This window comes from Silurus meridionalis, chromosome 9, assembly GCF_014805685.1.
Source record: "Silurus meridionalis isolate SWU-2019-XX chromosome 9, ASM1480568v1, whole genome shotgun sequence".
Taxonomy (NCBI): domain Eukaryota; kingdom Metazoa; phylum Chordata; class Actinopteri; order Siluriformes; family Siluridae; genus Silurus; species Silurus meridionalis.
In genome coordinates, this window is record NC_060892.1 from 19,622,159 (window position 1) to 19,642,229 (window position 20,071).

Genomic DNA, 20,071 nt, shown 5'->3' on the forward strand with positions numbered 1-20,071 from the left:
AGTTTTTCACCAGGTTTGCAAACATTGCAGGAGGGATTTTGGCCCACTCCTCCACACAGATCTTCTCTAGATCAGTCAGGTTTCTGGCCTGTCGCTGAGAAACACGGAGTTTGAGCTCCATCCAAAGATTCTCTATTGGGTTTAGGTCTGGAGACTGGCTAGGCCACGCCAGAACCTTAATATGCTTCTTACAGAGCCGCTCTGTGGTTATCCTGGCTGTGTGCTTCGGGTCATTGTCATGTTGGAAGACCCGGCCTCTACCCATCGTCAATGCTCTAACTGAGGGAAGGAGGTTGTTCCCCAAAATCTCACAATACATGGCCCTGGTCATCCTCTCCTTAATACAGTCGCCCTGTCCCATGTGCAGAAAAACACCCCCAAAGCATGATGCTACCACCCCCATGCTTCACAGTAGGGATGGTGTTCTTGGGATGGTACTCATCATTCTTCTTCCTCCAAACACGTTTCGTGGATTTATGACCCAAAAGTTCTATTTTGGTCTCATCTGACCACATGACTTTCTCCCATGACTCCTCTGGATCATCCAAATGGTCATTGGCAAACTTAAGACGTGCCTGGACATGTGCTGGTTTAAGCAGGGGAACCTTCCGTGCCATGCATGATTTCAAACCATGACGTCTTAGTGTATTACCAACAGTAACCTTGGAAACGGTGGTCCCAGCTCTTTTCAGGTCATTGACCAGCTCCTCCCATGTAGTTCTGGACTGATTTCTCACCTTCCTTAGGATCATTGAGACCCCACGAGGTGAGATCTTGCATGGAGCCCCAGTACGAGGAAGATTGACAGTCATGTTTAGCTTCTTCCATTTTCTAATGATTGCTCCAACAGTGGACCTTTTTTCACCAAGCTGCTTGGCAATTTCCCCATAGCCCTTTTCAGCCTTGTGGAGGTGTACAATTTTGTCTCTAGTGTCTTTGGACAGCTCTTTGGTCTTGGCCATGTTAGTAGTTGGATTCTTACTGATTGTAGGGGTGGATAGGTGTCTTTATGCAGCTAACGACCTCAAACAGGTGCATCTAATTTAGGATAATAAATGTAGTGGAGGTGGACATTTTAAAGGCAGGCTAACAGGTCTTGAGGGTCAGAATTCTAGCTGATAGACAGGTGTTTAAATACTTATTTGCAGCTGTATCATACAAATAAATAGTTTAAAAACCATATATTGTGATTTCTGGATTTTTTTGTTTTTAGATTGTCTCTCACACCTACGATGACAATTTCAGACCCCTCCATGATTTCTAAGTGGGAGAACTTGAAAAATAGCAGGGTGTTCAAATACTTATTTTTATATATATATATATATATATATATATATATATATATATATATATATATATATATATATATATATATATACACATAAATACATACAGTGGTGTGAAAAAGTGTTTGCCCTGGTCTTGATTTTTGCATGTTTGTCACACTTTAATGTTTAAGAGCATCAAACTAATTTAAATATTAGTAGAAAAGTAAAAGATAACACAAGTGAACACAACACGCAGTTTTTAAATTAAGGTATTTATTTTTGAGGGACAAAAAAACTAAATTCAAAACTACATGACCCTTTGTGAAAAAGTGTTTGACCCCTGTTAAAACTGTGGTTTATCACACCTAAGTTAAATTTTTCTAGCCACACCCAGGCCTGATTACTGCCACACCTGTTCACAATCAAGACATCTCTTAAATAGGACCTGCCTGACAAAGTGAAGTAGACCAATATATCCTCAAATGCTAGACATCATGCCTAGATCCAAAGAAATTCAAAAACAAATGAGAAAGAAAGTAATTGAGATCTATCAGTCTGGAAGAGGTTATACAGCCATTTCTAAAGCTTTGGGACTCCAGCGAACCACAGTGAGAGCAATTATTCACAAATGGCAAAAACATGGAACAGTGGAGAACCTTCCCAAGAGTGGCCAGCCAACCAAAATTACCCCGAAAGCACATTGACAACTCATCACAAAAGACCCCACAACAACATCTAAAGAACTGCAGGCCTCACTTGCATCAGTTAAGGTCATTGTTCATGACTCCACCATAAGAAAAGAGACTGGGCAAAAATAGTCTGCATGGCAAAGTTTCAAAATGAAAACCGCTGCTGAGCAAAAAGAACATAAAGGCTCGTTTCAGTTTTGCCAAAAAAAAAAAACATCTTGATGATCCCCAAGACTTTGGGGAAAATACTCTGTGGACTGACTAGACAAAAGTATAACTTTTTGGAAGGTGTGTCCCATTACGTCTGGCTTAAAAGTAACACCCGATTTCAGAAAAAGGACATCAGCACATATTTACCAACAGTAAAATATGGTGGTGGTAGTGTGATGGTCTGGGGCTGTTTTGCTGCTGCAGGACCTGGAAGACATGCTGTAAATTAAAATGGAACCAATAATCCTAAAGAATAAATTCCGCCAGTCTGTTCGTGACCTTAAGCTGAAGTGAACTTGGGTTCTGCAGCAGGACAATGATTCAAAACACACCAGCAAGTCCACCTCTGAATGGCTGAAGAAAAACAAAATGACTTTGGCGTGGGCTAGTCAAAGGGGTTCCCTGGTCCTCACCGATGCGGCCCGGGTTCGATCCCCGGTCAGGGAACCAACCCCAGCCACTCTTAGTGCTGGTCCCAAGCCCCGATAAATTGGTGAGGGTTGCGTTAGGAAGGGCATCCAGCGTAAAAAACATGCGCCAAATCGAACGTGCGGATCATGAATATGGATGATCCGCTGTGGGGACCCCTAATGGGAGAAGCTGAAAGAAAGTTTGGAGTGGCCTAGTCAAAGTCCTTACCTGAATCCTATTGAGATGCTATGACATTACCTTAAAAAGGTGTTTTATGCTCGAAAACCCTCCAATGTGGCTAAATTACAACAATTCTGCATATATGACTGCACCAAAATTCCTCCACAGCGCTGTAACAGACTCATTGCAAGTTATCACAAACCCTTGATTGCAGTTGTTGCTGCAGGTTATTATGTTTAGGGAGCAAACAATTGTTCACACAGGGTTATGCAGTTTTGGATTTTGTTTTCCCTCAATAATATAAACCTTAATTTGAAAACTGCATGTTGTGTTCACTTGTGTTATCTTATGCTAATGTTTAAATTAGTTTAATGATCTGAACATTAATGTGTGACTAAGATGTAAAAAAATAAGATATCAGGAAGGGGGCAAACACCTTTTCACACCACTGTATATCTCCAGGGTCAGGATGTGTGTATATACACTAAAATAAACAAAATAATACAAATATATTACCTTTCTCCCAAAACGACAAACAAAATCACTGCTAAACACAAATGTAACAAATGGTAGTTCATGACAGGCCTACTAGTTGCTAAAAAGTTAGCTAATTGTAAATAAGTCATTCAGCATGTAAACATTTACACACATATGTACACACAGCTGTTGATCAATGGTGGCAGAAAAAGGACAACTGCACGATGGTAATAGGAGTTAATGAGATTCTTCAGGGCTCTGTGCAGAACTACTAAAAACATTGACATTCATAGTGCCTACATTACACTTCTATTGAGCCCACAAGGATGAAACTGGCACACAGCTGGATGATGTGGTGGCACACACTTAGGTCTCTAAATGGCTTTTATACAGAGCAAAACACATAGTTGAAAACAGCTCTGTCTCTTTCTGCCACAGTGGCAGCTTTACCCATAGACAAATAGATTTTGAGACTTCTATTGTTAAATCAATGGCTAAACAACATGTATCAGCAAGGAGAAAAAAAACCTTTAACCCAATTAATAAGCAAACAATGATGTTCCAATACAATCACTCTGTAACCAAATTCAATTTTAAAAGGGAAGAAAAATGCAAATAATCAGAGCTCAGCTAACCAACAGTTCTTTCTCTTCTTGAAATTAAAACCAGTAATTGCATTGTGCCAGTACCCGATCGTTGCTAATCTGCTGTGGGAAGAAAGTGAGCTAAGGATAAAGCTCATCGAAACTGATTACCCATGGGACAACCCCATCCTGAACACCCTCCCCACCATTTCACTCCTAATATATTACTGACCACTGCAGAAGTTAATCCTCGATTGAAATAATAAAGAAGTTACTAGATGAAATACATAGCAGTTTTGTTGGTCTTTTCTTTTAACATTTTTATTTTATATTAAATAGGGAATAATGGAAAAAAAATTGATGCCAAATTTGCATGTCAACTCAAAATACAAAATACAAGAATCATACCGCTGCTGAATATATGAAGCTGACTATTCAGATTTCTTTTATTTTGACAATTTACACTGACAGCGTGGTGTGCTATCAACAACATGACCCTCAATGCCATGAAGACTAAAAAGCTCATTGTGGAGCTCAACAGCAGTTGTGTTTATATTAGTGGACATGTTTATTCAGCTTGCACATTTCTTTAATGCCATAACCCCTTATAACCTTCTACTTGTTTTTACTTTACAACATCTATCTATCTATCTATCTATCTATCTATCTATCTATCTATCTATCTATCTATCTATCTATCTATCTATCTACCTATCTACCTATCTACCTATCTACCTATCTATCTATGTATGTTAATAGGGGACTCTCCATTCAAACGTATTTAAATGTTTACAGTTGTTAATATGATGACACTTGTTCCTTACAATTTGAAGATGAACCACAGATGGATGGAAAAGTCAGGTGTCCCAATACCTTAGTCTATAATGAATTTACACCAGCAGTTTATGATCTTAAATCTCTTAAGTTAAATTGAAACAAACACTAAGCTCTGTCCTATCACAGTAATGATGCTGTGGCCAAACCATGAGCAGGCAATAAAGAAGTTTCACCACAGCAATAACAAAGTTGCAATGATGTGAATGTAATAAAAAGCCGTAGAATCTTGACGTCGTGTCTGTTTTAATTACACTAATTGTGTTCCGTCTCTGACTTTTATTTAGAACTCAGATTAAACTTCTTAATTTCTTGCTTCTTAGATGAAATTCAATTTGTTGCCTCACAGTGGGAAAACAAGTCATCTAAAAGGCACTTTTCATAAAATATGCAGTTGATTAAAATCGAAATTGGAGAGGAGAAGGTGTCTAGTCAAAATGCAAGTTTATAACCAGCATTTATAAGTTCATAAAATACAACCATGGGCAAATCATGGCCAAATTTGTATATACTTTAAATTGAATATGATATATGAAACTCAATGGAGGAAATCAGCAATGGCAATTGAGCAATTACAATTTGTACCTAAATATTAATAATAATACAAATAATACAAATAATAATAAACAATAATAATAAAAAGCATGCACCTTTTTTCTTTTTTTAATTAACCACGTATGTAATTTTTTACATGCTGGATGGCAGGTAATCTTAAAGTTGACATAATTTCAATTACCTCATTCTCAGGGATGGGATGCAGGATTCAGTCGCATTACTTCAATCTCCCCAGACATTTAATTCATCAAAATGAGCTACAAATGATTTATTTTGTTGTTGTTGTTTTTTTCCCCTGCTGTTTGATTGTTAGATATTGCAAATGTGGTTTCTATTAAAGCCGCAGTGGGCACTCTGAAAAGCAGGAACTCACTGATGGATGACTGACCCGATATTTGGCAAACAGACTTCAAAGACAAACCAAGTCAGAGTTCATCCAGAATGCAACATTTTCGTCATCGAATCCTTTTAAGATCCTCGTGCAGGACTTGAAAGGTGCTAATAGACTTTGAGTTTCTCCATTTACTCCCTCCGGTGAGACAGAGATCACATCACCTAAAAATAGCGCCACTATACATCGTTCATTCCTGTGATGTGAACTGAATGGCATAATGGCTCTGCATTAACTTTCCAACTGGAGGACATATTCAGTGCTTGAGAAGTCCATTAAACTTCTCTTATTTGCTGCACTTTGACGTTCTGTGCAGTACAGAGAACAATCGAGGCCATAATGCCCTCTTTTTTTCATCCACACATATATAAAGTATATAATTTAGGCTCTAGGGTGTGACATTGCCATGACCTTGGGCTTTATTAGAAGCAAAAAAGAATTTGAAGGTTTTATTTTTATTTTTATTATTATTATAATATATATTTTTATCTGTACCTCTAGAATTCCCACAGATGAGTAGGCTGCAAAGACGAAGGACTCGTTCATGGATATTTGGGTCTGTGTGTCGCAGCTCGCTCCACTGGGCAGGAAACAGCGCTTATTTGCCAGTTCAGTGATGGTATTCGGTGAGGATCCAGGGGAGCTTACGAGGACCGTGTAATTGATCAGCTGGACGTTCTTCAATCCCAAATCCTCCCATCTTCGGGCAAGATACTTCACCCTGTCTTCCTCGCTGAGTCTGGATAGGGAATCAAAATTCCTGTGGCGAGGAACAAAAAATGGGGATGTTATTGATACATCTGTCCATCATGTCTCCCAAAAGCACTTAAGAAAACACTGATGAATATGCACAAGGCTCATCATCATTATCGGAATCAGTACATCATTGGCTTTTTGCTTAACACTCGCATTCATTAAAAGTATTTACACACTCTACTGGTGTACAGATTACACCCATGAGCCACTACAAGAAGCTAGGGACTGAAGACAGACCTCCATAATTTAGATCTTGTACAAGCTTCAGTTAATGTAACTGATGAGTATTGCTGTCCCTGGATGCATTTGTCGTCACACTTAGTGGAAGTACTTTATTAAAAATGGTATCAGAGAGAGAGAGAGAGAGAGAGAGAGAGAGAGAGAGAGAGAGCATTATCAAAAAAAAGTGTAACATAAAGCATGGAAATAAAGCTGTGCTTGTGCGACTTCATGTATTATGCAGATATGATGACAAATTGCACTATAACATTGTAATTTACAACTTATCTTGTGAAAGTTTCAAGTCTATGATTATAAAGTCACACTCTGTTATTTTAGGACAGCTAGGTGGCAGCTTCACCCACTAATTTGCTTGAAAAAGAAATCAGAAATTGCTAAAACAGCACAGCAGCTGTGCTGGGACTTGGTTCAGGTTTTACAAATAGTACATAGACACTGAAGAACAACATGTATCTTTCTTTCTTTCTTTCTTTCTTTCTTAGGGGTGTAGCGGTACACAAAATTTAAAAAATTTCAGTACGTACCTCGGTTTTTAAGTCACGGTTTGTTTCAATTTTGGTACATTTAGGGGGAAGAAATTCATTCAAAAAGACAAAAACATAACATTGCTTGCCAATTTTTAATTTAACACAGTTTATTATAATTAACATTTGTAAACATCAATTTGAACAGTTTATATTTTAAAATAAATTTAAAATAAAATGTTTGGTTAAATAATATATAAAATAATATTTTATAAAAAAAATTATAGAATAAATCTAATTAATGCAATACACTTACTATTATATTGATTAACTTGAGTAATCAATTAAATTGGCACAAATGTAACTGATTAAATTAATGGTAAAATTAAAGTAAATATTTTATCAATAAAAAATTGTAATCACATTACTGTAGTGAGTTAACTCATAATTAATAACAACTTAATTGCAAATTTTTATCTGTTCTAAATGTAACTTAAATTAATACTTTTCAGTTTTAATACAATCAACATGGCTATTGACAAATATGGATGCTTTATGCAAATGTATGTTCATTATTAGTGAACCCATACTCGACATAGAGCATGAAGACAAATATCCTTGTAAAGGTCTTAAAGTAATTATTGTGGTTTAAATAACATAAAACAACAGGACACCAAACGGAACATTTCCAGACTATGTTGAGACTCAAAATATTTGTTTATTTATTAAAAATTATTTTTCAGTAATTCTAATTTTTTTTGTATCTGATTAAAGAAAGAACGTCGTGAAGAAATGTTTTGCATTGAAAGTTTTAATTTTATTTAAAATATTTATGTTTATATACAGTTTTTATAAAAATGGTCAACCAGAAATATGCACTACATTAATCGCATGTTAATAAAATGAGTGCTGTTAAAATTAATTTACATTTTATATATATTTTTTATGTATATTAATAAAACAACAGAGTTGTTATATTAACATATATACATATTAACATCTCTACTAATTATACATAATACTAGTTTTTTTTTAAACATTTTATCACCAATTTACTTTTTTAAGTTTTAAATTTGGTAAAATTTGTAATCTATTCCAGGACAAATAGTTTATGTAAAGCACTCACTCAGTTATTCTTGTGATATATAACCATGATATATCTTAAGTATAAAGCATAAAAAAATCGCTCAGAATTAACAGATAAATTACAGAAAAAAACAAATATAAATACAGTTGTCTGTTTACCTTCTGGTATTTGTTAATAAAATTGAATAAATAATAAAAAGAAATAATAACTACATACAAATCCCTCCATGTCCAGGCCACACCCAATTACATTTTCAATCTGAAAAGACAGATTATCAGGGGGTCCATTTATTTATTTATTTATTTATTTATTTATTTATTTATTTATTTATTCAATTATTCAATTATTCATTTCATTTTTACAATCTACTAAGCCCTGAAGCATCTTGGTTTTTATTACACCAAATGTGTTCAGCAGGGAGTCTTCCTATTTACCTTTCTTTTTATTTCTTTATCATCAAAGACTCGCAAGGGCATTGTGCTGTCATGGCACTAAGACAATAAAACACAAAGATGAATGAAATCCAACAACCTCCAAAACCCCCCAATCAAACAGATTGCTAACAATTTCACTCTGCCAACATGATACAGCCCTCAACAGTGCAATTCAATTCAATTCAGTCTTATTCATGTGTGCTTTTATTATTCGCCATCACCGAACAGCTATACACCTGGGCCTTTTCTATCAGAAGAGCATAGTTGTAACACAGCATAGTTGTAATTGAACACACATTCCAAGTGTGACATTCTGCCAAATTATATGCTTCACGGTGCTTATATACAGTGTGTCTTAACAATAAATGTGTAGATCAGTTTAAAAAAAAATATGTTTGAAAAACAAACCTAATTCTAAAAGTAGTAGTAAAGTAGGAGTATAGTTTTCTTAATAAGGAGTATGCTTTTTATGAGATGCATGAATTATTTTTCTGCTTACAAAATGAAGTGTAATTAATAACATTGATGAAGCACCTTCACTGCAGACTGTTAACACGTTATACATACAAATTATGTTTTTAATTTCTTCAAAAATGCTGGGTTTGCAAACTGAATAAAAAGCAAATATGTGTAAAAATGTGGCAAATTAATGCTCAGTGAAACTTACAAGGCATTTTCCAAAAAAAAAAAAAGGCTGGGGCAACTGCTTTCTGGGGCCTTTACTACCTGACCAGGTGTCAGGCTGGAGAAACTTAGCCGAAACCGACGTGACATAGAACAAGTTTTAATGATTAAACACAGAATCCACACAAAAGATACTAGCTGTTCCCGGCAGCAGAGAACGATCTAGAATGTCACGAGAGACACAGAAAGCATCCACAGTACCGACAAAGTCCATAGAATCAGTAATGTCCTTTAGAAAGGTAAAGTCCAACAAATCTGTAAAATTCTTAGAAAGGTAAAGTCCAACAAAATGTTAGAAAGTTAGGAATAAAGCGGCAGGCCTTGGAGAACGCAGGTGTTATCCTCCGACCGTTTTTTTGACATGGCACAGATGGTGCAACCCTGAACATAATGAGCAACCTCCCTGCCCATTCCTGGCCACTAATACCGAACTTGAGTCAGGAGAAGAGTTCTTCTTCGACCTGGATGGCCCGACCCAGGAACTACATGCACCGCCTTTAACAGGGCTGGCTGACAGGTTTTGCGGACGAAGGTTCGATCCAACGGGCACTTCACAGAGGTATTGGGGATTTTTGTGGTCGGTGATAACTGTAAATGTGTGCGTCGCTCCCTTGAGCCAGTGTCGCCATTTTTTTAGCGCTAGTTTGATAGCGAGGAGTTCCCGATTTCATAGTTCTGTTCGGCCAGGGACAACTTCTTAGGGAAGAAGGCGCAGAGACAGAGCCGAGCTGGATTCCCTGACTGCTGGAATAGAGCGGCCCCTGCCACCATGAACTGGAGTTTTGGACCTGAGTGGCATAGAAGGGAAGCAACGCAAAACCTTCTATTCGCAATTCCTTAAACGCCTACTTGGCCTCCGGGGTCCAGAAGAGTGTTCTTGCCTTCCCTCTGAGTAGGGAAGTTAGCGGAGATGTTACTAGGCTGAACCCCTGGATGAACCGGCCGTAAAAGTTTGCAAATGCCAGGAATCTTTGTAGCTCCTTTACAGAGGTGGGGAGCGGACAATCCCGTACAGACTTTACCTTTTTTTTAATCCATCTGGACCCCCGCCGCATTGATGACAGCAATGAAACTCGCACTTGGGGAGATTGAGCTAGAGGTGGTGTTTGCACAACAGCTCTAAGACCTAAATCACCTGATCACCGGTCACGGTGTCCTTGTGGTGTCCGGAAGAAGATAAGGATGTCATCTATATATACTATCACAAACTTGTGAAGAAAGGGTCGAAACACCTCGTTCATAAAGTTCTGGAAGCGGCCGGAGATATTGACAAGCCATATGGCATGACCCGGTATTCGTAGTGACCGGCGGGGGTGAATGGAAGGTGGTCTTCCAGTCGTTCCCTTTGCAAATGCGCACTAGGTTGTATGCACTCCGTAAGTCCAGCTTGGTGAAAACGCGTGCTTCTTGCAGATCTTCCAGCGCGGCAGGGACTAGTGGGAGCGGATACGGGAGTGGTAAAATCTGGGCATATAGGTTCCGGTAAGCAAAGCATGGCTTAAGGCCTCAGTCCTTCTTCTCCACAAAGAAGAAGCTGGAGGCTGCAGGACAAGAAGAAGGGGCTATGAAACCCTGCTGGAGGGCCTGTTGGATGTATCCACAGCGGGTTAGAAGGGTAAACGTAAGCTTGGACAGATGTGAGATATTGGTAAGAAAATTTACGGTACATTTACATTTACATTTGCAGCATTCGGCAGACACCCTTATCCAGAGTGACGTACAAAAGTGCTTTGAGTCTCTAGCAATGAATAAATCTAGCCTGGTACGCAAGATTACAAACTTAATATAAATATAACTCTTGAATTCTACAAAGCAAACTTGAAAGGTGCTAATTTAAGTGTTTCAGGAAGAGGTTGGTCTTCAGTCATCGCTTGAAGATAGCCAGGGACTCCGCTGTATGGACATCTAGAGGAAGTTCATTCCACCACTTCGGTGCCAGAACAGAGAAGAGCCTTGAAGTATACTTACCTCTTATTCTGAGAGAAGGTGGTACCAGTCAAACAGTGCTGGAGGATCTCAGACAGCGTGGTGCAATGTGAGATGTGATGAGGTCTCTGAGGTAAGATGGCGCTGGTCCATTTTTTGGCCTTGTAGGCAAGCATCAGTGTTTGAATCTGATATATGCCACTACTGGAAGCCAGTGAAGGGAGCGCAGCAGTGGGGTGGTGTGGGAGAACTTGGGCAGATTGAACACAAGTCATGCAGCTGCATTTTGGATAATTTGCAGTGGACGAATAGCATTTAGAGGAAGACCTGCCAGCAGAGAGTTGCAGTAGTCCAGTCGTAAAATGACAAGAGACTGAAAAAGCACCTGGGCAGACTGTGAGGACAGAAATGGTCGAAACCCTCAGGTGTTGTAGAGAAGAAATCGACAGGAACCACATTAGGCCACATTAGCGACATGTGAGAAGAAGGACAGTTCATTGTCCATAGTTAACCCAAATTTATAAGGAGTGGCTGAAGGGGAGAGCAGAGAGTCATGAAGAGTTATTCGGAGAGTTTGACCTGGAGATAAATCACCTGGCATGACCAGCAGTTCTGTTTTGCTAGGGTTAAGCAGTACTCACCGCTGGGCGTAGAGATCAGGCAAAACATTGAGCGATGAGATGTCCCTGCTTTCCACAGTATAGGCACACCCCTGCCACCAGGCAACGCTCTCTCTACTTCTTAGACAGCCTTTGACAACCTACCTGCATGGGTTCGGGTCCTGGAGCTTCTGTCAGGCTGGAGAAACTTAGCCAAAACAGACGTGACATAGAATGAGGTTTTAATGATTAAACACAGAATCCACACAAATAGATACATTTACATTTACGGCATTTTGCAGACGCACTTATCCCGAGCGACGTACAAAAGTGCTTTAAATCTCTAGTAATGAATAAATCTACACTGGTACGCAAGATAACAAACTTAATATAAACATAACTCGAATTCTACAAACTTGGAAAGTGCTAATTTAGGTATTTCAGGAAGAGGTGGGTCTTTAGTTGTCGCTTGAAGATAATCAGGGACTCTGCTGTACGGACATCTAGGGGAAGTTCATTCCACCACCTCGGTGCCAGAACAGAGAAGAGCCTTGAAGTGTACTTACCTCTCATTCTGAGAGAAGGTGGTACCAGTTGAGCAGTGCTGGAGGATCTCAGACAGCGTGGTGCAGTGCGAGATGTGATGAGGTCACTGAGGTAAGATGGTGCTGGTCCATTTTTGGCCTTGTAGGGAAGCATCAGTGTTTTGAATCTGATACGTGCAGCTACTGGAAGCCAGTGAAGGGAGCGCAGCAGTGGGGTGGTGTGGGAAAACTTGGGCATATTGAACACAAGTCGTGCAGCTGTGTTTTGGATCATTTGCAGTGGACAAATAGCGTTCAGGGGAAGACCTGCCAGCAGAGAGTTGCAGTAGTCAAGTCTTGCAATGACAAGAGACTGAACAAGCACCTGGGCAGCCTGTATGGACAGAAATGGTCGAATCCTTTGGATGTTATAGAGAAGAAATCGACAAGAACGAGCAACATTAGCGACATGTGGGAAGAAAGACAGTTCATTGTCCATAGTTACCCCAAGGGTACGAGCAGTGGCTGAAGGGGAGAGCAGAGAGTCATGAAGTGTTATTTGGAGATCTTGACCTGGAGATGAATCACCTGGGATGACCAGCAGTTCTGTTTTGCTGGGGTTGAGTTTTAGTTTATGAGCACTCATCCATGAAGATATGTCTGACAAGCATGCTGAGATCCGAGCGGAAGCTGTGGTATCTGATGGAGGGAAAGAAAAGATGAGTTGAGTGTCATCTGCATAGCAGTGATAAGAAAACCCATGTGAGGATATGACATTACCAATGGAGTGGGTATAGAGGGAGAAAAGGAGGGGACCAAGTACAGAGCCTTGTGGGACACCAGTGGTGAGTCTGCACGGGGCAGATGTGGATCTCCTCCATGTTACCTGGTATGAGCGACCTTCCAGGTAGGAAGCAAACCATTCCCATGCTGTTCCGCAGATACCAAGGCTCTTGAGGGTTGACAAAAGTGTCTTGTGGTTGACTGTGTCAAATGCTGCTGAAAGGTCCAGGAAGATACTAGCCGTACTGTGAGCAGGGTACGATCCAGAATGTCTCGATAGACACAGAAAGCATCCACAGTACCAACAAAGTCCATAGAATCAGTTATGTCCTTTTAAAAAGGTAAAGTGCAATGAATCCGTATAATCTTTAGAAAGGTAAAGTCCAACGGAAGGTTAGTTCCACTAGGAGTTAGTTCATGAAAGTTCCCTAGCGTAAACTGTAAAACAGACAAGGCCTCTGAGGAAATGCGGACCTTACATAGGGATGAGTGGAGATGAGCGCTAGGTGCAGGTACTAAGTATGATGTAGTGGTGCTGCGGGCATGCGAAGTGTTGGGGGAAGGCTTGGCAGGTGGTTCCTGACACCAGTTTTATCAGGTGTATAAATTACATAATTGTAAGTGGCTCTGGATGATGACTTCTCTGGAGAAGCTTTTTTAAATTCTCATCATATGTGTGTCTGTGTGTAACAGACACCAATAAGGCATAACTTTATGGTCACCTAACTAATATTGTGTTGGTTCCCTTTGCTGCCAAAACAGCCCTGATCCATCAAGCAAAACAGCTTTAACTTCTTCAGCAATTTAAGCCACAGTAGCTCCTCTGTTCGAGCTCGGACAACACAGGACTGCCTTCACTCCCCATGTGCATCAATAAGTCTTTGCCACCCATGACCCTGTCACTGTTCCTTCCTTGGACTACTTTTGATAGATACTGAGCACTGTAGACAGGGAACATAACACAAGAGCTGCAGTTTTGGAGATTCTCTGACCAAACCGTCATATTTTGGCCCTGATCAAACTCACTCAAATCCTTACGCTTGTCAATTTTTCCTGCTTTTAACATATCATATTTGAGGACCAAATGTTCACTTGCTGCCTAAAAAAATCCCACTCACTAACAAGTGCCATGATGAAGAGATAATTAGTGCTATTCACTTCACCGGTCTTAATGTTATTCCAGATCAATGTATAATGTACACAGCTATTATTTCATGAAGGTGTTAAAGGATGTTTAAAATATTTCCCCTATTCCATTTAGATTTGTCTTTATTATTTTATATTTAAATCTGAATTGGATTTACCTTTCTTGCCAAGTATCATTTGTTGCATGTTCAAGGAATTCATCATGGTGTGTCAGTGCTTTAAAAACAAAAAAAAAGTTTTAAAATTAGTTTTAAAAGTTTTTTTTTAATTAGTTTTAGTTTTAAAAGTTTTAAAACTAAACTAGTAAAATCGAAATAATAAAAAATAATGAACAAATAAAAAAGAATGGCCATAGTCACTGTAAATTTAATTCGAATAATCTCTCTTTGCATCCATGGTGAGCAGAAAAGTCACTTATGTAGCGTCTGGCACAGGTCATTTAGACTTCATGTCCCAGGCATTCCTTTTAACCTATGACATCTTTACCTCAATCAAAAGTTGAAACTTTTATTGGGGGTAATATAGTCATAAAGTTCCACACTCCCCCTTTTTTAAAGACACAAACCGAACCAGACCCTGAACTCCTGTTGAGTTCACCAAGACCCCCTAATCCTAAAACACACACCCACACACAACTGGCTCCAGAAGGTCTGGATCCTACCACAAGACGAGATAACCCCATGAAGGTTCTCTGTTGACCGCATAGAGACCGCGACCATAAAACACCCACACATACATAATGCACACACACACACACACACACACTGATACAATAAAGCATTCCTTTTTCTAATTAAACAAAATGAATAAGATGCTCCACACCCACGACATTAACCTATACTTGTATGTATCTCCTTTATTGTTCATAGTTGTACGCTAAAGATCCTATTAATGTAACTCTATTAATGTGTCTCTTCTATTAAGGCTTAATTGACTTAAAATTATCTGTTCTTTACTTTCCTGACAAGGGTGCATTTCATTTGATCAGAATACGACATTGTACTAACATCCGTTATACGTTAATTACTGGTCCCAGCACGTTAATGTATACCTGTTCTAATGCTGTATGTCCTTTTAAGGCCTGATGTCAGAATTTATACAAAATTATCTGCTCTTCACTTTCCTAATGAAAGTGCATTTTGTTTTGTGTTTTCATTCTTTTATCAGAACATAATGTTGTAGTAACATTAGTTACACTTTGACTACTGATCTATGTATGTAATGTACCGCTGCCGTTATGCCATCAATCCTCTCGTGTTTAGTATCCAAATGACCACAAAATTACCTGTAACTTACTTTTCAAACTATGGTACATTTTATTGGATCAGAAAAGTCACCATACCGTCTTAATACACTTCAGATAAAACTTTAAAGTTCTATAATCCAAACCATGCCCACAGACACATGGAACAAAGGGAAGTTTTTCCCTCCAAAATCTCGACCCTAAGTATTGGCCGTTCCCCCAAAGATGGGTGGAGCTCGAGACCTTTAAAATGTCACGAACACCACCAATCGTTGGTCAGACGTACGAAACAGCTTGGAAACGACTCCCTCTTTCTTCAAGATCTTCCGGCAAGCTTCACTTCCAAGAACAACCACCGCTCTGATCTTCAGGAGAACCTGGAAGAACATCTGACCCCACCCTAACTGGCTCTTCAAAGATTTCCTTTTCGCATCCGGACTCTTGTGCAACAAGCCAATGCAAGTAACCGTTTCCTTTACCAACGAATTGAGATGCGTATTTTAAGTCTTAGTAAATCTTAAGGTGAATTTAAATTCCTGTGACGATTTCCCAGTTAGGGTGTGCTTAATTTTGAAGCTGAAGCATTTCCATCTATCCCCTTTCCTTTAACTCTTTCTTGTTTCTTTCTCTTCCTTCTTTCCTAGTTTTAACCTTTCTTTATTTTATTTTTGTTTTCTTCATTTCTTTGTTTGTTCGTGTAGCTAGTTCTTTGTGTGTTTGTCTCATTTATTAAACGCCATATTTTTCACAAATGATTGCCTCTGAGTACGTTCGCAAAGTTCCTGCAATATTCGGTCTGAACTACTTGCTCTTTTAATTCAATTTACGGTATAAAGTAGAAGGGGGGTTACGTCTTTCTCGGCGAGGGAGATACCTCTTTTATAGAATTAATATAAATTATACTGTCTGTTTGGTGGACGAACAGACAAATAAGTGTAATGTTAATTCCATTACCGTCAATTCAACTTAACTTAAATATTTAGGAGTAACTATAACCTGTTATAATTACTTATAAATATTCAATTTTCTTTGCAAGCTAAATTCGCTACACTTATTTTAAAAATGTTCAGTTTCAATGATTATTTTTTTATGTTTAATATGTTTTTCAGTTAACAATATTTCTGCTCTTGATGCCAAGGCGATGTCTCGACCATCTGTTTTTACTATCATTGGTCAATTCCCCTATATTAATAAAAAAAAGATATAAACTCTTGATTATGTTCCATAGCTATAATTAATCCATCAGAATTCAGCAAAATTACAGTCCAATCATTTTAAACTGCACTGTTGCTTTGAACCAAAACAGAATGAGGCATGGTGAAGCTCATGGCAATGGTGTGCAGAAGAAAAACTCAAATGTCTGGGCTGATACCCACACAGCAGGGTGACATGCTCAACAGCTTGCCTTGGTGATGGATACCCACTCCAGAGCCTGAGGAATAGGCACTGTGCTCTCACACAAGCCGAGCTTAGAGATTGCTGTCTGCCCAAGTTTTCCATGATGGCACAGTTTTCATTTGGTGCCATCTGTTGCTGAGGATAATATAGATATCATACTAAAGCATCCCCGAGCTCGTGCCGAGAAAGTAAAAACAAACATTTTTGCTAAACCTCTCTCAAGGCAAGTGATATGGGATTTTGGTTGTCAGCATTTTAAACTGATTATCCTGTCAAACTAGATGTATTGTATTAGTGTCGACATATTTCATGTCGGCTTCATGTTCTTATCAATGTGTTCTCTCGCTACAGTGAGGGAGAGTGAGGGAGAGAGTTTTGAAGTCGAACTCCTCACTATTGGCATTTAAGCAAGTTAATTAAATGCAGTCAAGCAGCTTTGAGTGACAATTGGTGTATCCTTCTTCCCGGTGAAGGTGGTCACTAGAGGTTACTTAGGCAGAGGCTACACCACCTGACAGAATCTGTCTGGGTGGCTATTGAACTGTGTCAGAATGCTATTATGTATATAATAATATAATACCTGCATGATTATAATAGATAATAATACCTGCATCAATGAACCCAATGTCATGTTAAAAAGTATTTTCTTTTTTACTTTACCCATAAGTCCCTGAAGAGACTTTTTAAGCACACAAAGCCAAATATGAAAGATTTTTCTGGAATCCTACAGATAAGTGCAAACAAACAAGGGCTGACCTTACTTTCTGTCTGCTACCAAAGCTCTACTTGTAGGATGGGCAGACTTTTGCTAATCTTTTTATTAAAGTTTTGAATAAAGACTTATCTTAGTTGAAAGTATGTGTCAGCCCGCTTGAGCACTTCAGGTATTACCGCCTCAACCACAGAGGAAACGCCCACTCCCAACCAGCTGCACGGATTTGGTGTATGATTTTCTGGCACTTATAAGGACGCCTGAATCCTCCAGTCAGTGCCAGATTGTCTTTAGGCTTGCCCTGAGCACTCTCCAGCGTATTCTGTTTTGTTTGTTTGTTCTTTTGTTTGTTTCGTTGTCTCTGACCTGAACATTCTGTCCTTCGGTTTCGGCTCGCGCTGAACGCGCTCTGGTTTCCGGCTCGGCTCGGCTCTGCTCTGCTCTGCTCGCGCTGAACGCGCTCTGGTTTCCGGCTCGGCTCGGCTCGGCTCGGCTCGGCTCTGCTCTGCTCTGCTCTGCTCGCGCTGGACGTGTTCCGGTTTCCGGCTCGGCTCTGCTCTGCTCGCGCTGAACGCGCTCTGGTTTCCGGCTCGGCTCTGCTCTGCTCGCGCTGAACGCGCGTTTCGGTTTCCGGCTCGGAATCCTCACCCCTTCGCGCACATCGGCTCTCTGAATCGGCTCTCTGAATCGGCTCTCTGAATCGGCTCCCGGAATCGACTCCTGAATCGACTCCTGAATCGACTCCTGAATCGACTCCCTGAATCGGCTTCCCGATTCAGCTCTGCACAGCCTTTCTCCCCTGCTCCTTTTGCATCTGCCTTGGATCCTATAACCCTAACTTTCTGACAGAACAATCTGGCCAACATGGATCCCGTGGATGTACCTGCCTCTAGCGCCGCTTTAACGGCCTTGGCTCGCCAACAAGCGGCGCAGGAGCAACAAATCCAGAACCTCTCTACTGGCGTGCAGGAAATCATGGGATTTTTGCGCTGCGTTTTGGCGACCGGCTCACCACAGGTGCTTTGCCGCCATCATCATCTGCTGCTCCGGCCCGGCAGGCCCTGCTCCTCCTATCGCCCCTTCAGCCATGCGTGAGCCTCAGCTCGCGCAGCCAGCCCGGTTTTCGGGCGACCCTGACTCCTGCCGTTCATTTATTATGCAGTGCGACCTGATTTTTAGCATGCAACCCTCTCAATTCGGTACAGAGCGCTCCAAGGTGGCCTACGTCATTTCCCTCCTGTCAGGCCGAGCCCTAAGGTGGGCCACTGCGGAGTGGGAAAGCCGATCACCCAACTGCGGATCGTTCGCGGCTTTTCTGCGGAACTCCGGAAGGTCTTCGGCACGTCTACGCCACGCCAAGATGCCGCCCGCTCCCTGGTCTCGGCCGCACAGGGGCAACGCTCTGTTGCGGAGTACGCGGCTGAGTTCGGACCCAGGCCACTGACAGCGGATGGGATCGCATCGCGCTTATGACACTTTCCTCCAGGGCCTCTCCTCTGCTGTTAAGGACGAACTTGCCGCTCGTGATCCACCCCGGGATCTGGATTCGCTGATCTCCCTGGCTACACGCATCGATCGGCGCATAAGGGAACGCCGCCGGGAGCGTGGTTACCCAACTCAGAGCCTAGGTCCTCACAGTCCTTTAACTGCGAGCGGTTCCCTCCTCATGTTTCGGGTTCTGGCACCCGTTCTTTCTCTCCGCCACAGGCCATGGAGATAGGACGCCACCACCTGACCCCCGCTGAGAAGGAAAAACGTCGGTCTCTGGGTCTTTGCCTCTACTGCGGAGGTAAAGGGCACATGGCCGCATCCTGCCCAGTAAAGGCAAGGCTCGTCGGTAATGGAGGGAGCACCCACGAGCCGCGCTTCCCGCTCCTCAAACCCACTATCTTGGTCCACCTCCAGGTTGGCCCCGATGGCACGGAGTTGGCTGCCTTCGTCGACTCCGGGGCTGATGCCGAGTTCATCGACCTCAAGCTTGCCCAGCAGCTGCTGGTTCCCATGGAGCCCCTGCCTGAAGCTCTGCTGATCAGAGCCCTGACGGCAGCCTTTTGGGCCGGGCCACGCACCGCACTAGGCCTCTGCTCATGTCAGTGGGGGAACAACATCGGGAGTGGCTTTCCTTCCTGGTCATCTCCTCTCCCCAAGCCCCCATTATGCTCGGGTTCCCTTGGCTTCGGAAACACAACCCACGTGTTGATTGGATGACAGGCGTATTCTTGATTGGGGTGTGCATTGCTTCGCCACTGTCTTGCTCTTCCTCCACCCAAGCCACTGCCGGCTGTCACTCCCGAGCACTCCGATATGGCGTCGGTTCCTGAGGTCTATCATGGCCTTGCGCGCGTGTTCAGTAAGGCCTTGGCTACCTCCCTGCCTCCCCACCGGCACTTCGACTGTGCCATCGACCTGCATCCCGGAGCCAGTCCCCTAGGCGCCTGTATCAGTTATCGGCCCCGGAGAGGACTAGCATGAACCA

General features: G+C 41.2%; 1 protein-coding gene across 4 annotated transcripts in view; it reads right to left on the reverse strand.

Moving 5' to 3' along the window:
• Window positions 1-20,071, reverse strand: part of LOC124391299 (inactive N-acetylated-alpha-linked acidic dipeptidase-like protein 2) — a 316,808-nt gene that overhangs the window by 161,032 nt on the left and 135,705 nt on the right. For all 4 annotated transcript variants that reach the window (XM_046857781.1, XM_046857783.1, XM_046857782.1 and 1 more), the window contains exon 3: window positions 6,095-6,359. In XM_046857781.1, coding sequence (XP_046713737.1) covers window positions 6,095-6,359 — 265 coding nt within the window. The remainder of the gene's footprint in view (window positions 1-6,094; window positions 6,360-20,071) is intronic.